The 16,345-nt window shown below is 41.5% G+C and overlaps 1 protein-coding gene across 2 annotated transcripts in view; it reads right to left on the bottom strand.

The window, feature by feature from the left end:
• Positions 1-16,345, bottom strand: part of TRIM37 (tripartite motif containing 37) — a 291,747-nt gene that overhangs the window by 81,231 nt on the left and 194,171 nt on the right. For both annotated transcript variants that reach the window (XM_073615167.1, XM_073615166.1), the window contains exon 19: positions 11,727-12,035. In XM_073615167.1, the coding sequence (XP_073471268.1) occupies positions 11,727-12,035 (309 nt within the window). The remainder of the gene's footprint in view (positions 1-11,726; positions 12,036-16,345) is intronic.

A 16,345-nucleotide genomic window follows, 5' to 3' on the forward strand; every position in this document is an offset into this window, starting at 1 on the left:
CCAAACGTCCCCTACAAGTGAGGCTCAATGAGCACATCACCAATATATTGACAGGCTTTAAGAACCATTCAGTTTCCAAGCACTATCGTTTCGTACATGATAGAGATCCCTCCAATACCCTATTTTTGGGCATTGATCGGTATAAACCTCATTGGCGAGGGAGTTCCATGGTGCGTGACATTTCCAGATTGGAAATATCCTGGGTCCATAGAATTAAAAGTTACACGCCCCATGGATTAAATATAGATGTGGATGTCAACGCCTTTATTGACAATTCCTAAATGGGCCTCTGACGTAGATTATGCATTAGGGGTGGAGAGTATTATCTCATCTTACTTTCCTTGGGGAATATCTGGATGGCTTGTTTTGGTAAGACTATAAATATTTTTCGATTTTTTTGGTCTTTTGGGTTTTTTCTGTCCCACTTAGTACCGAATTCATATTTAATATCATTCAAGTATCTTTGTTGTTTTGGGTACATGGGAGTTCTGTCCAATTGTGAGTTTGCTTCATCCTAGGATTATGAGGCTTGACATCTTTCTTCTTTCACCTATGTTGTTCACCCATAATTTTAGGAACCTATTTTTATAGGAACCAATTTTTATATTAATTATTTTGTTTAGGTCATTCAACTTTTAACTCACAAGATTTGACACGTTTACATCCATTTTTATTTTATTTTATTTTATGTTTGCCCACTGTTATAATGTACTAGAATACTTTGGGCACTACTACTTTGTATAGATCACGAGATAAGATTTCTATGTTGGTGTTTTTGGATATGTCACTTATATCTTGTTTATCCAGTGATATATACTAGATGCTAGATATCTTGTTTATCCAGGGATATATACTAGATGCACCTCAGGATATCCATCTGGTCTCTTCCCATATAATTTAAATGTAAATGCCCTCATTGAAGATGGTGCTGCATGCTATTTAGATAGGATGCCCACATCCAAGATGGCGCTGTTTGTTTTGTTTCCCTCAGCGGGACTCAAAGCGAGGCTTGGTGTGCGCATATAACGTGGTGGCCCAGCACGCTGCCCGTTCCCCATTGAGAACGTCAACGTATGATGAAACGCGTCTGGGAGGGACGTGCTGACGTCACCACGTTGCCATATCGAGGACGGGAGAGTGTCTGATGTGCCGGCCGGCTCCGTTTTACTTTCGTTTTAGATTTTCCATGTTTGTGTAAGTGCTACTTTATTTTTAATAAATTAAGGGTTAAACAGTATTACGCTATTGGCTCCTTTCTATCATATGTGTGTTGCTGAGCCTGGAACCTACTGTGGCAGGACGTATCCTCACCGTTCCTATAGGAGCTCGTTTTGGGATCTCGTTTCATCTGTCTATCCCAGTTTGGGTTCTGGTAAGCAGGATCTCCTGAAGGTTTGCTGCTGCTTTACATCCGGTGTTCTTTCCATGTATGGTGGATAGTCTTTGGCTAGATTTATTCCGCTCACATTGTTTTTCTTATCTGGTAAGCAGTTTGCACATGTGATTTGTTGCACCTAGAGGGATTTTTGTCTTTTCCTGGGTGACTATTACAGGCCTAATTTTTCCTCTATATCTGGTAAGCAGTTCTGGATGTCATTCACGTTTATTTTTTCACCCCGTTTCCCTTTATTTTGCATGTTTTCCTGACACTCATATAATCACCCCCAGTTGTTGTCACCTGCACTGGATTTTTTATGATCACGTAAGATTTTTTATGATCACGTATGATTGTTTGGGCTATGATTGAGTGTTGCACATTTTTGCTTTGAAGTGTTGTACGTATCAGTATTACGCTTTGTTTGCTTCATATATTTTTGGTTAAACCTCTGTGGACTGTACACACGGGACGAGTGTGCTTATCCTGCCTCACCGGGACTGATCATCTCAAGGCCCAGGCTGGGTTTAAGCCACTTGCCCCAATTTGGCTTACTTCTGGTAAGCACACTACCTCACTAAAGCGTTCCCGTTTTATGCCTTATTCACCACATATTTCTTCTGGATGAAATCCAGGTCACTCATTTATGACAAGACTTAATTTTGTTTTATACAAGGGACTATTTAATGCACATGGGACTTCTTAATATTGATGTCTATTATGTTGTTCGTTTATAGCGCGGTTTCTCTGTTATAAATTATATTGCGCCTGCAGTTCACATCGTCATATTGGGCTCTCAGCTTCTGAACATCTACTGAAGAATCTGGGGAAAAGATCTTCGAGCCGTTGAGCTCTACTGGGCCCTTGGTTCGAGCCATAGAAAGAATGTTATCTCGATCTTTATAGTGAAGAAGCTTCAGAATAAAAGGAACGCAGATTACTTCCTGATGAGAGTGGGCAAGAGGGTATGTGATGTGCCCTTTCTACCGCAAAGGAAGGCAGACACTTTGTGACCAAAAAAATTTCATAACAGCCATTGTCAATAAATGCAGTTGGATTTTTTTCCCTTCTATTTTCTCAGGCAACCCCAGGATCTGGACATTGGAAGCATATCAATGTGATTTGCGCACTGTTGCACAACTACTTGATTCGCTAGGACATCCAGCTTAACCGGTGCCAGCTCATCCTCCAAGAAGATTACTCTGCCCTCCAGTGCAGAGGTGCACTCCCACACCTTTTGCACATCGTGGCGGATAAGCGTCATATCCTCTCTGAGGTTCTGGAATTGTGCTGCGAAGGTGGGCAGGAACGCTGCAACTCCGAACTTCCATAAATACATCCCTGAGGGTGGGCTCTGGTGGGTGTCTGGGCTGCCCATGAGGCCTCTGGAGCATGAGAACGTATGACCCTGTGCTCTGTGGCTAGTGTGCAGCGCAGCTTGAATGGACTCACCATCTGCCAAGGAGTCCTCCCGTGGCAGTTGTCCCATAGCAGGAGCAGCTCTTGAGTGTCTCTGCTGCTCTTCCTCCGGCACCCAGGCAAATTTCTCTAAGTGGGCTGTGACTCCCCAGCTCTTATCCCTAGGGGCATGAGGGGGGAATGGGTCGTCGCCATCTTGGCTGCTGCTGGCCGGAGTCCCAGCTTTATCTTTATTCCGTCTGGTTATGGCCCTGGTCTTCGGAAGCCGCTGCAGGATGGACCGGAGGGTAGATTGGTCTGTGAGGAAGCCGTCTCCCCAAGGCTGGTTACAGCAGGAGAGTTGTACTGGCTGATTATAAGCAGAGGTTCGGCGGCAACACAGAGCTCAGGGTCTCCTCACATCGTCATCTCAGCCACACCTCACTATTTCTAGGTTAGCAGGTTATCACTAAGGCTTATGCCTTGAAGGACAGGAATCCTCCATTTCCTGTTAAGGCTCACTTACACCTCGTAACTGGTCGGCTTTTCAGCGCCATGTATTAGTGTCTCACATTTGAAAGGCTTCCACCTAGTCCCTCTGTTCACATGTTTAAGTTTTAGCAAGTGGATGTTCAGGCCTGCTGATGTCCGCTTTGGCTGTAAGCCATCTGAGTTTGAGAATCTGATTCCTTTGTTTGTGTTCCTTGGTGATACCATGTTCTTGATTAATGGAAACCTGTGTCTTGTACTGCATGATTAAGAAATAAGTATTTTTGACCTGCCTGTAAAATCCTTTTCTTCTTCAAGTACAAGGATTATTTACTTAAAATAGACAAATGTGCATATATATATATGCAATAATGAATGGGAATTCATAAATACAATAAATATGATAAACATAAAAACGGATATAGAAATTATTCATTACATCAATAATTATAGGAATGAAAACATGGTATAGAAATGAATCAATAATAAGGAAATGGTATTCAAATTAATGAATAATGACAATGGGTCCCAAAAGGATATTAAATTTAACATAATGGATCTGGGCCCTGTATACTGACAAGTGAGATACCATATGAGGATGAATATTAAATCACAGTGTTTAGTTCTAATTCTTCATTAAGTCCCCAAGGGGTTAATGTATTGTGTCTAAAAATTAAATACGTTTCTTGTTGAAGAGTTTTTTGAAACGCTCAGCTTTAAAACCACTGTTGGGGATACTTTCAATAGTTCAAACTAATAGCCCTTTCATGGATTTTTTGTGCTTTGCTTTTAAGTGTTTGGGAATGCTACAATCAATGCTACCTTATTCAATAGCATGACATTGTTGCCCAAATCTGATTCTTATGGTTCTAATTCTTTGTCTGACTTACAGTGACCACATGGACAAATTAAGCAATATATATGACAAATTCCACAGACAAAATTGAAGGCAGAAATGGGAAATGCTTTTCTGTTTCCAGTAAAGGCTTTTTGACTCTGTGTGACAAATCTGCACGTGAGACATCTGCATTTCCGACACTGAAAAATACTTACTAGGTTTCCAAACAGGTTGAATTGGCAGGGGCAAATGGTTTTAATTGTTTTTTTTTTTTTTTGGTCATTTTACTGGAGGCTACTTGACTTTTGATATTGCAAACTTGACGATTGGCAAACTTAGGTTTTTTGGGCAAAATTTGATTAATTGGATTCCCCAATGTCTTTAAAATATTTGTTTTCCCCATGTTTATATACTTGGCATGAAATTGGTTGATGAATCAGATGGGGTTGGAATCACCGTTTTCCTCTTTTGCCTTACTTGTATTTGGGAGGACTCGATAGGTATTGGATACCTCCCCTATAGTACCCCAAGAGTGATCTTTTTATATGAATTTCTTCCTCACTTTGTTCTATATAATCTCTAAAGTGCTGTTTTTGCAGATTCAGCAAAATTGGCCCTTATAAATATTGTGTTTCCACCTTGGGTGGTGACAGCTGTTGGAGTGAACTTATGAATTACCTGTAGTCATTTTGAAATGGTTTTTGGAAATAAGTTACTACCCTAATGAGCCCAACTCCAAATTGTTGTTGCAATATTCAACAAATCGAATGGCTGAGGAGGATTGTCCATTCCAAATGATGACCATGTCTATATACCTCCCAAAATAGACAATCTGGTGAGCATATGAGTTATGATTATAAATGTAGTTGGCCTCATAGCCCCATTGGTAAACAGTCATAACTGGGAACAAATTGCCATAACTTTACTTGGAGATGTGTGTCCCTATTCTCCATTTCAGGTGTGAATCAGGTCCAAATTTTTGCCTGAGTTCGGCCCCAAAACGGAGCCAAAGATGCACAGGACCCCTTTCCAGTGCGGACTGCAGCCGCCCCGGATCCGCGAGAGTCAGTCTCCTGTCATGGGAATTGGATGCGGAGAAACCAGCATCCAATTTGCATCAGTGTGAACACAGCCTTAAACAAAAACGTGTGCTTTGAATGATCAACTGGGCCTGCTTATAATGAAGATTCGGATTGAGTAGAAAGATAATGTTCTACTGCCCCAAAAGCATGTCCGATGTGGAATGGAGGTATATAATTGGCTAACATCTAGGGGCATCCAACGAAAAGCTGGTTCTCATTGACAGAGTTAGAGGATCTCCAGCAGATAGGTAGAGTCCCTGATGTATGTATGCTGGTAATTCCAAGACCAATGGCCTTTCAAAAAGCTCTGCCAACAAGAAACTTAGGGAATTTTTACACGCAATACATTAACACCTTAGACACTTAATGAGGAATAAGATGAACACAGGGATTTAATTTTCATCCTCAAGTGGCATCTTGGATGCCTGTATATAGGGCTCAGAGCCATTATGGATGTGTTTAATATCCATTGGAGAGCATTATTTCATTAATTTTAATATTTCTTTATTATTAATTGATTAATTTTTATACCATGTTTTTATTACCATGATTAATGATGTAACAAGATTAATTTTTTTATAGTTACCACACTTAATGTATTTATGAATTCCCATTAATTTTATTGCATATATATTTGCACATTTGTCCATTTTGAGTAAGCAATCCTTGTTTTTATCGGGGCATGCTGCTCCATGTAGTCCCATAACTTTTCCAGATTATATTTTATTTATAAATTCCCATTAATTTTATTGCATATACAATTTTACATTTGTTTATTTTCAGTAAGCAATCCTTGTTTTTCATACAGGCTTGCTGCCCCATATATTTCCAAGGTTTCCACTGCAATGACGGCTGTACAAAAAAAAAAAAAAAAAAAAAAAAGCTTCCTCTCAGATCTTTAGTAGGCTTCACAAAGGGGCAAGACTGCATCCCACGTACATCACATGTGACATCACCTGGCAGAGTTCCAGACACTTCCCTGTCCCACTTGGGCTGTTACAGCTCTGGGAGACCAAATGAGCTGCATTCCACCTACCCAGCCACTTCCTTGCTCCACTCTACCTAGCATAGCAGCATCCCTGCTGGACTTTACAGTCAGACACCAGTCTCTTTCCTCAAGCAGAAGATCAGGTTCAGGGTAAACATACTGGACAAAGGCAACTTTATATGCCAGCATTTTACTGATCACTTTATTATTATAACAATAAAACATACACTTAGATGGTGGCACCCTCTCTTTTTCCTTGTCCGTAGACGAGTATGTGCTCAAGATGGTACCTGAAGCTTGAGGAATGCAGTGGGATTGTGCACACAGAGTGGACCAATGCACTCCTGAATGTAGTAGTCACAGGGGATGTGACAAAATGTTAGCTGTAAAAAGGCAGGAAAGCTGGGGTCCAGAAAAAACCCTTCAGAATGGGGGAGAAAGAATTGTGTGAAAAGGTAGATTGAGATGTGGGTTGGGGGGTCCGCGAAGGAGAGAAGGGAGGTGGAGACTCCCTGCTTTAGTTGCTTCAAGAGGGCATGATCCCTCCTTCCTTGAGATAGTTTTTAGGGACTGGATCACACTCGTGCAAATTGTCACTGCCCTGGACCTGTAGAAAATACTGCTATCTGCACCTCAATGTACTGATGTACCAAGAGTGAGCACAAAATGGAGAGTCTAAAGCCAGAGGCAATGTTACAGGCAGGCCTGTATTCTTCCATGCGGTTGGGTCCTGTATGGATGAAATGCTGCTGAGGTGTCACCAATCTGGCAGCTGCAGTGACCGTAGATGCCTCTAAGTGGAGAAAGGACTTCACCATGTGAAAAACAATGCATAGTCTTCTTAATCTTGCAGGAAAAAATTGCAATTATATAAGCCAGAAACTTGCTCTGAGGGCAGAGAGGTCACCCATCACCTAAGTACACTAGGAGAAAAAGTGGCGATTGCTGGGAGTGGGAAGGGTTTAATGGGCTGCTTTAACAGCTTAAAAAAAACTGGTCTTCAACCATCCGATTATAAAGGTAAGCACCCATGATAAAGAATGGAAAATTGGACCACAAGACAAAATATCCTGACAATTAAGTATGAGCTCAGGCGTGTTCGCAACCCGCACATGTAGAACACACCAGGAAGTCGGCACTGCACAGTGCTAATCACAGGCAGCGAGACATTTCTTGAGCTCTGTAGCCACGAAATGTCACACTGCCTGTTATTAGCACAGTGCAGTGCCAACTTCCTGGCGGGCTCTGCATGTGCGGGTTGCGAACATGCCTGAGCTCTTCCTTACTGACAATCTTGTAAGGCTCACAGTGTGTACGCTGGGAATCTTACCAGTTCGCCCTATCAGATCCACTTCAGACAGTCTGAAGCACTGCAATATCTTCCATCTCAATCCTGAGAAGCAAATAAAAAAAGTAGTATTAAGTAAAGGAAGGCATAGTTCAAGGTATATTGATCCTGTGGGGCACCAGAGAATCAACTACTTCAGAAAGAGGAACCAAACGCGTCCAGTTTGTTGTTGAACCTGGAGGTCAAAAAGGCCACACCTGGCATTCCCCACCTGTGACACAAATCAAAAAAGGTAGGAACTATTCCCCGGGGTCCAGGTGCAGTCATCAGACAAAACCCTCCCATCAAAGGTCTATGCCTGAGATGTATATGCAGGCATGGTAGGAACGTGATGTTCTGCCAAGGACAGAAGCCAATCTACCTATCTTTAGACAGTGAGACTTCTGGTTCCTCCCTGATGACTAATGTATACCAAATCACCGAAAGTTCCAGGATGTTGATCAGGAGATGAGTCGTCTCTGATGATCAAGTCCCCTGCACCAACCAAGTGCCCATGACTCCATTATCTGGATCTTCCAAAAGACTGGAAGGGAGGACTTTTCCAATTCCACACCCAGATTCCGAGCTACCAAGCCAATGACAATCTAGTTCCTTGGTGACAAACAACTCTGTCCAGAAACTTTATTATTTGTCCCACAAATTTGTCAATCCGTTGTGGAGGTCTGTAGTAAAATTTGAGCAAATGGGACTGCCTAGAAGGAGCCTACAATCAGGTCCAAGGCTGTCATTCAAAGGCAGAGAATTAAATGGCTCCTGGATTGGAAAGCTCAAATCTGAAATTGGAGGGTCTGAAATTTCTTTTGTGGAATGAAATTTCTGGCCTAAGTATCCAGGACTGGACTCAGGTACTCCAAAGAATGAGTCGGTTCCAGCACTCATTTCTAAAGGTTCAGGATCCATCCAAACCACTTTAATGTCTGGACAGTCAAAGCCACAAATTTCCAACATAGCCTATGTCAACTCTTCCTTCGAAAGTAGGATGTAGCGGCACCGCAGGAAAACGTTGGAAACTCTGATGCACTAGAAAAGGATGGGAACATGCAAGCATGTGTCCACAGAAGCAAGACAGTGTCCCTTGTAAAGGGCGGGGATGACATACCTGGTGTATATTCCATGCAGAGTTTGTGTGTTTGAATGAAGACCATCAGAGCTTTGAAATCCAACATGAGGCAGGTGCCCCCTTTGAGTTTAGGAACAGTGAACAAAATTGTAGGAAAAGCTTTGAAACCATTCTGCCACAGGAAATGGGGCAATGAACTTCTTGGACCAAAGTGGGCACCATAGAGGTCTGCTAATCTGTGCAGTGACACAGAAGTTTGAAGGTGAGAAACTGAGGAACAGGCAAGGAGGTAAACTCCAGTTTGTATCTATGGCACACCATCTCCTGTACCAATTGAGTGTTAGATGCAAGCTGTGCAATCATTTGCAAAGGTTCACAAATGTTCCCCCCTGCCCCATACAGAGGAAGGCTCATCTGAGAATTGGTGGGCTTGCTGGTGGACTGGGAACAAAGCTTGTGGGGTCGCAATTTGAAGGGATGTGGGGAGTAGAGAAACAAACAGGGATGTTCCTTGACAGATAAAGAGGGGTAAGACTTTAAAGTATGTTCCATGAGTATTTTCTGCTGTGGAAGATAAGTGCTCATGTCACCTGTAGCTTCCTTAATCGCATCAAGAGCAGATATGAGGAGACATACCTCGTAGGCCATGCGGATAAAATGCTTTTTACCAACAGGTTCTGGAGTCCAGTGCTTTAACCAGTGCCCTACATGTGTGCTGACAGGAGACCCATGGAAGAGATAAGTCTAGAAGCTTCCAGCATATTGTCACAAGTACTGAGATACCGCGAGAGGTTTTGACCAGTCATCCAAGCTTTGAAATAGTAAAGTAACAGCCAGAACAAGCTGAAGGGCAGGGCATCTCTACCCTAGGATTTCAGGAGGGTTTCCTACTGCTTATCAGTTGTGTCTTTAAAGAAATGGGTGCCTGCTACTGGAATAGTAAGTGCCTTATGGTGGGATTCTGCTAGTATTGGGATGTGAAAACAGTAGATTTTTTGAGACAGAGTTCAGAATCAGAGTGGCAAAAAAACGGGGTCCTTGGTAAATTAGGTCTTGAATTACTGTAGTAAAAACCTCAGCTGAAAGGCAGAGGAACCAGCCACAACCAACAGAGCTAAAGAGGACTCTAATGACAGACTAAACCCTAGGAGCAGAGGGCAAATTCAGCAGATGGCAAGTCCAAATTGCAGACGTAATCACCATCAGCAGGAGTGCTGCAAGCAGCACTAAAAACGTCAGCGTCAGTGCTGGAAGCAATCCATACAACTGGTCTGGTCCGCCCCAAGTCAAGAACCAGATTGTTTTGCATGGTATAAGAAAGGCAAAGGGTACATGGTAAGCCTTGTGAACGCACAAAACCTGGACAGCGGGTAGCAGATAAGTTGGATGTCCTAGGATGAAGAAAATCAATGTAGGTGAGCAGCAGGAAAAGATCAAAGTTTGGAGTGCCACATGGCTCTTTCTAGGCAAGAGTAACAGCAGGGAGATCCGCTTACAGCTGAATAGGAAAAATGAGCAAGGATCGTGCAACAGTCCACCCAACTGATGAGGTCAGCTCCAAGTCCCACAGCATTAATCCTTTCTAGGGGTTAACACCAGTGCCAAGTGCAGCAGAGCCGGTGTTGTGGGACTCCAACAGCCAAGCGAAGGATGGCCATGCTGGATAGCTGGAATCCAGGAGACAAGGCTACAGCAGGAACATTGTGAAGAGTCCTGATTAAAGATAAAATTTGAAGAAAAAGAGGCACTACCAAAAAACTATGCTCATATGCTGGTAGGTGGAAGGCTTATACTGGGCTGGTCTACAGTTAGTTTGTTTGCCAGTGTCCAATCCTCCTGTAGGTGGCAGAATAACCCAAGGGTTAAAGACTTCCGGTGTCCCTCAAGGATCAGAAAGAAATATAGATGATGCCATTGATGTCTGGTTTTCATGCAGACCCGCTTGCTTCAGTAGTTTCAGTCAATGACCAAGAACAACTATGCAGGTAAGAATTGCCAAATTTTCTAAGAGGCTCAGCATTAGAGTGAGGCAAGTAACAGGAGACCAGCAGTGGTAGCTTACGTATTACTCCCATAACAGGTTGGCTAAAAGTCAAAATAAGACTTGCAAATCATAGAAACTATACAGGCTGGAAAATAAAAAGTAAAAAATAAATAACTAATACATCCCCCACAAAATTGCCAATAGAACTACATTTTTTGGATGCAGATGCCAAATTATGGCTGTTGTGGCCTTGCCCATACTATGCCACACTTTGCAGCTTGCAGTGTTCAGGCAGTGCCCTGCTGTGTTACTTTGAATGGCAGTAACCTTGGTTGCAGTGTATCAAACCAAAGATAACAGCTCTCTCTCTGGTATTTTCTGTGTGCATCATTCCCACAGGCTGAACAAGATAAAGCTAGCCATGTATGGGCAGAGTTTGCTCAGGATGACTGTATACAATACACTTTCTGCATGACTTACCATGATTTACCATGATTTTGTCTCTGGAATTGTTCAACAATTGTTCAACAGGGATTAATTTCCAGGAAGCATATCAAAAATGCACCAAAAATTGCAAAAAAAACAACTAGAAGGAAACTGGTTTTAAATCACCCAAATATTCATCAGTCAAAAGACATAAGTGTAGCATCTATTTTCATTCCTGACCACATTTTGGTCAGGAAATATATTATATATATATATATATATATATATATATATATATATATATATATATATATATATATATATATATTTGTATTTGAGAGATATTTCCTCCTCCAGACAGAAAGTGAGGGAAATTCTACAATCACAAGACAGATGGTAATAAACATGCTTTTCTTTTTTGACAGTAGGGGAAGGCTAGAATCTGTCATAATTGTATTTATGTCTGTGTCCCTGTAGCAGCTTTTCCATCACTTCCGGTGTAATAAAACTTTGTCAGTAAGACAGGAAGTGAGGAGGAATCATTTCAACAGAGATAAGTATTAGTCATAGAAACTGGACAGGAGTTCCAATTACTTCTCATTCTATCCAAAACTAGAAAAATTGTTTACCGCTCGACATACATTTTTAACCATCAAAGCAAGGTGAACTATTTAAAGCCTTCCCAAAGAAATGTAAGCTATGCGGAAAAACTACATTTAAATGGCTTTTTAGACTTACTGTTTCTCACATAACAGCTTGCAAGAGAGGATTTCCGGAGCAACTCCATTCCCAGCTCTTGTAACTTACTGCAGCCTTCTCCACTGCCTGTTGCAAGCGAATCCAGCGAGTCCAGGTCTCCGACAGTGTTCAGCTGGCCTTCACTAGCATTGCTACTTCTGACATCACATAACTGGCTCTTTACAGCAGATAGTTTGCTGCGCACCTCAAGCACCTGGGACTTATACCTCTTTAGCATCTTCAAATCAGGAGAGACTCGCCAAGAAGTATGCTGTGCACGTGTGTCCCTGTCTTTGCGGGAACAGGACGCTGGAGAGAAAAGCAAATGTGTTTTAGTACACAATTGATATTTACATTTTTTAAAGATGTACTCAGTAGTGAACATTGAACTTAAAAAGTAGAGCAGTTTTTAAAAGCAAATACGGTTACGAGTAAACAGGGCCATCTGTCTTCCCCAATGAACAAAAACATTTCTACAGTATAGCTACTAAAAGAGATAGAGATATATAGACACACATACACACACACAGGAGATAAAAATTAGACAACTACCTACTTCCTAAATTTCCTACAACCTATTTTCCTAAAATTCAAGGTCACTGTATAGTCCTATTTGAAACGATCTAAGAAGAGTAAAAGAGCAGTTTTGTTAAGCATATTTCATGAGTTACATATATTTTGAAGCACAGAATAAAAAGCTTCAATGAGATTTGAAAAAGAACAATGATCAAAATTAGAGAACGCTTTCAGATACCTCCCAGTTATTGGTGTTAATCTGGCAACTTGTGCTAATTTCTTTAACCACTTCCATACTGGGCCTATTGTGGCACTTGTCTCCTACATGTAAAAATTATAGTTTTTTGCTAGAAAATTACTCAGAATCCCCAAACATTATATATGGTTTTTTTTAGCAGAGACCCAAGGGAATAAAATGGCGGTTGTTGCAACTTTTTATGTCGCACAGTATTTGCGCAACAATTTTTAAAACCCGTTTTGGAAAAAAAAAAAAAAACAGTTTTGTTTTTGTATAATGTGAAAGATGTTACGCCTAGTAAATAGATAGCTAACATGTCACGCTTTGTTCACACTTGAATGGTGCCAAACTTTGGCACTTGAAAATCTCTATAGGCAACACTTTAAATTTTTTTACAGGTTACCAGTTTAGAGTTACAGAGGTCTAACGCTAGGATTGTTGCTCTCGCTCTAATGCACGTGGTGATATCTCACATGGGTGATTTGACCGCCGTTTACATATGCGGGCATGACTTGCGTGTGCATTTGCTTCTGCGAGCACATGGAGACGGGGGGTGCTTTAAATATTTTTTTTTTTCTAGTGTTTTATTGAAATCTTTTATTCCTATTACAAGGAATGTTACATCCCTTGTAATAGGAATGGTGCGCGACAGGTCCTCTTTATGGAGAGTTGTGGGGTCTATAAGACCCCACATCTCTCCTGCTCTCCTGCAGGCTGGAAAGATTAAGTAGAAAAAAAAAAAAAGACGATATCTTTCTTTCTTTCCAGCCGAGTTCTTGGCTTTGTTTACTTCCACCGGCCAGATGTGACATCATACCATGACACTACCTATACCCTTTGATAACCAGGTATAGGAAAAGGGAGGAATTTTTGGTGCAAAATGATCCAAAGAGCCTGTGTTGCAGTGCCCATATATAAGGTCCCTTAAACCTCCACACCTATATACAAACATGCATATTACATAAAAAATTCATACAAAATTGTTAGGTAGTGAAAAATGAACTAAAAGTAAACTTTAAAATTCTGAGGCGGTCAGATGTCCTATGGCGAAATGTGCAAGGCAGAGCCTAGTACGCACCCATGTCACTTCCGGTTTGCGGCGTCTGGACCGGTGGAACACACGCTGAACAGGATTTGTTGTACTGTGTTATTGGAAACATTTTCCCAGCAACTGGCTTTGCTGTACCATTTTTAATTTTATTTTATACAAAACATTTGGAAACTTTTTATAGAACTTCACTGAGTGTCCGACTCTTCCATTCATACGAGGATACCCCATGGGCCTGAAGTACCACGGAGAAGGCGATCATCCAGGAATTGTCAGCTACATTCATCATCGCTCATCCCCAACAGGAATATAAGTTTAGGACATCCTATGGTCGGATCCAATAAGGAGGAAGACAGTTCCAGCCAAATCCCCACCTTATGCGGTTCATCCCTGCGGGGGTATGAGAATCTGGTGAGTGGGGAACTGAAGGGGAGCACGAACGTCACCTCATGCTATTTGCACAGGAATTTGCACAAGTCACTTTGGATTGTTTCACATGCAAGTAGCACCACAGATTGAACTTATATACCTTAAATCTATGATTGTTTTGCACTAGCGACTTTATTTACCTTCTTGATTAACTTTAACAAGAATTTTAAAGTTTACTGTTAATTTAATTTTTCACTACCTAACAATTTTGTATGAATTTTTGATGTAATATGCACGTTTGTATATAGGTGTGGAGGTTTAAGGGACCTTATATATGGGCACCACAACACGGGCTCTTTGGATCATTTTGCACCAAAAACTTCTCCCTTTTTCTATACCTTGTTATCAAAGGGGATACGTAGTGTCACGTATTATCACATATAATCTGATCCCAGTTTACATCACTTAGTGGTCCAACTAGCGCTTGCACTTTTAACTGTTAGTCATCACTGGATGTCACTCTCCAGGTGACAGGCAGCGCCACCCACCCCTGCACATATACATATATTTGATAGGGAACATTATGTTCTCCGTCAAACTGGGGAAAGACTGAACCCAATGTGTGTAAAGAAGTCAGTGATAGGTGGAGGGGGAAGCTTCATGGTTTGGGGGATGTTTTCTACAGCAGCAGTTGGGCCTCTTTTACAGCTACATGGCAGAGTGCATGCAAATGTTTATTAGAACCTTCTTTGACAACATGTGGTTCCTTCCCTGCATTCATTACCCAAATCAGCCAGTAATTTTCATGCATGACAATGCCCCTGTCACACAGTAAAGCAAGTAAAAAAGTACCTTGAAGCTGAAAACATTGAAATAATGAAATGGCTAGCCCAGAGTCCTAATCTAAACCCGATAGAAGAACCTCTGGAAAATCCTTGGCAACAAAGTTTTAGCCAAGAAACCTACTACAGTCACCAAACTGTTTAAGAGACTGTAAGAAAAGTGGAACAAAATCACACCAGAGCAGTGAGAGAGACTAGTGATGTCCTGTGGCCAAATATGTGCTGAATTCATTCAAAGCAAGGGCCCACCCGCGTCACACTAATTGTTGATTGTTGCAATTTTAGTTGTAATCTTTCTCCGTGCTACAGTCATTGCTGTTCTCTAATCTTGATTATTGTGTTGTCTACAAAATAAAGGTTTTTGTTGAAGTTCCTTGGTAATTTTGAAAAACACTGTTCTATTAGCATGGTATAGCCACAACAAAAATTCCATCAAATGTTCAGAAATAAAGATTACATTATTTTTGAAAAAGAAAATCAAGTTTTCATAATTAGTTCTCCAATTTTGAGCTCCAGTATGATATATCTATATATAGATACACAGTGGGGACGCAAAGTATTCAGACCCCCTTAAATTTCTCACTCTTTGTTATATTGCAGCCATTTGCTAAAATCATTTAAGTTCATTTTTTTCCTCATTAATGTACACACAGCACCCCATATTGACAGAAAAACACAGAATTGTTGACATTTTTGCAGATTTATTAAAAAAGAAAAACTGAAATATCACATGGTCCTAAGTATTTAGACCCTTTGCTCAGTATTTATTAGAAGCACCCTTTTGATCTAATACAGCCATGAGTCTTTTTGTGAAAGATGCAACAAGTTTTTCACACCTGGATTTGGGGATCCTCTGCCATTCCTCCTTGCAGATCCTCTCCAGTTCTGTCAGGTTGGATGGTAAACGTTGGTGGACAGCCATTTTTAGGTCTCTCCAGAGATGCTCAATTGGGTTTAAGTCAGGGCTCTGGCTGGGCCATTCAAGAACAGTCACGGAGTTGTTGTGAAGCCACTCCTTCGTTATTTTAGCTTAGGGTCATAGTCTTGTTGGAAGGTAAACCTTCGGCCCAGTCTGAGGTCCTGAGCACTCTTGAGAAGGTTTTCGTCCAGGATATCCCTGTATTTGGCCGCATTCATCTTTCCCTCTATTGCAACCAGTCGTCCTGTCCCTGCAGCTCAAAAACACCCCCACAGCATGATACTGCCACCACCATGCTTCACTGTTGGGACTGTATTGGACAGGTGATGAGCAGTACCTGTTTTCTCCACACATACCACTTAGAATTAAGGCCAAAAAGTTCTATTTTGGTCTCATCAGACCAAAGAATCTTATTTCTCACCATCTTGGAGTCCTTCAGGTGTTTTTTTAGCAAACTTCATGTGGGCTTTTATGTGTCTTGCACTGAGGAGAGGCTTCCGTCGGGCCACTCTGCCATAAAGCCCCGACTGGTGGAGGGCTGCAGTGATGGTTGACTTTCTACAACTTTCTCCCATCTCCCGAATGCATCTCTGGAGCTCAGCCACAGTGATCTTTGGGTTCTTCTTTACCTCTCTCACCAAGGCTCTTCTACCCCAATAGCTCAGTTTGGCCGGATCGCCAGCTCTA

Source organism: Aquarana catesbeiana, linkage group LG02 (assembly GCF_042186555.1).
Source record: "Aquarana catesbeiana isolate 2022-GZ linkage group LG02, ASM4218655v1, whole genome shotgun sequence".
Classification (NCBI taxonomy): Eukaryota; Metazoa; Chordata; class Amphibia; order Anura; family Ranidae; genus Aquarana; species Aquarana catesbeiana.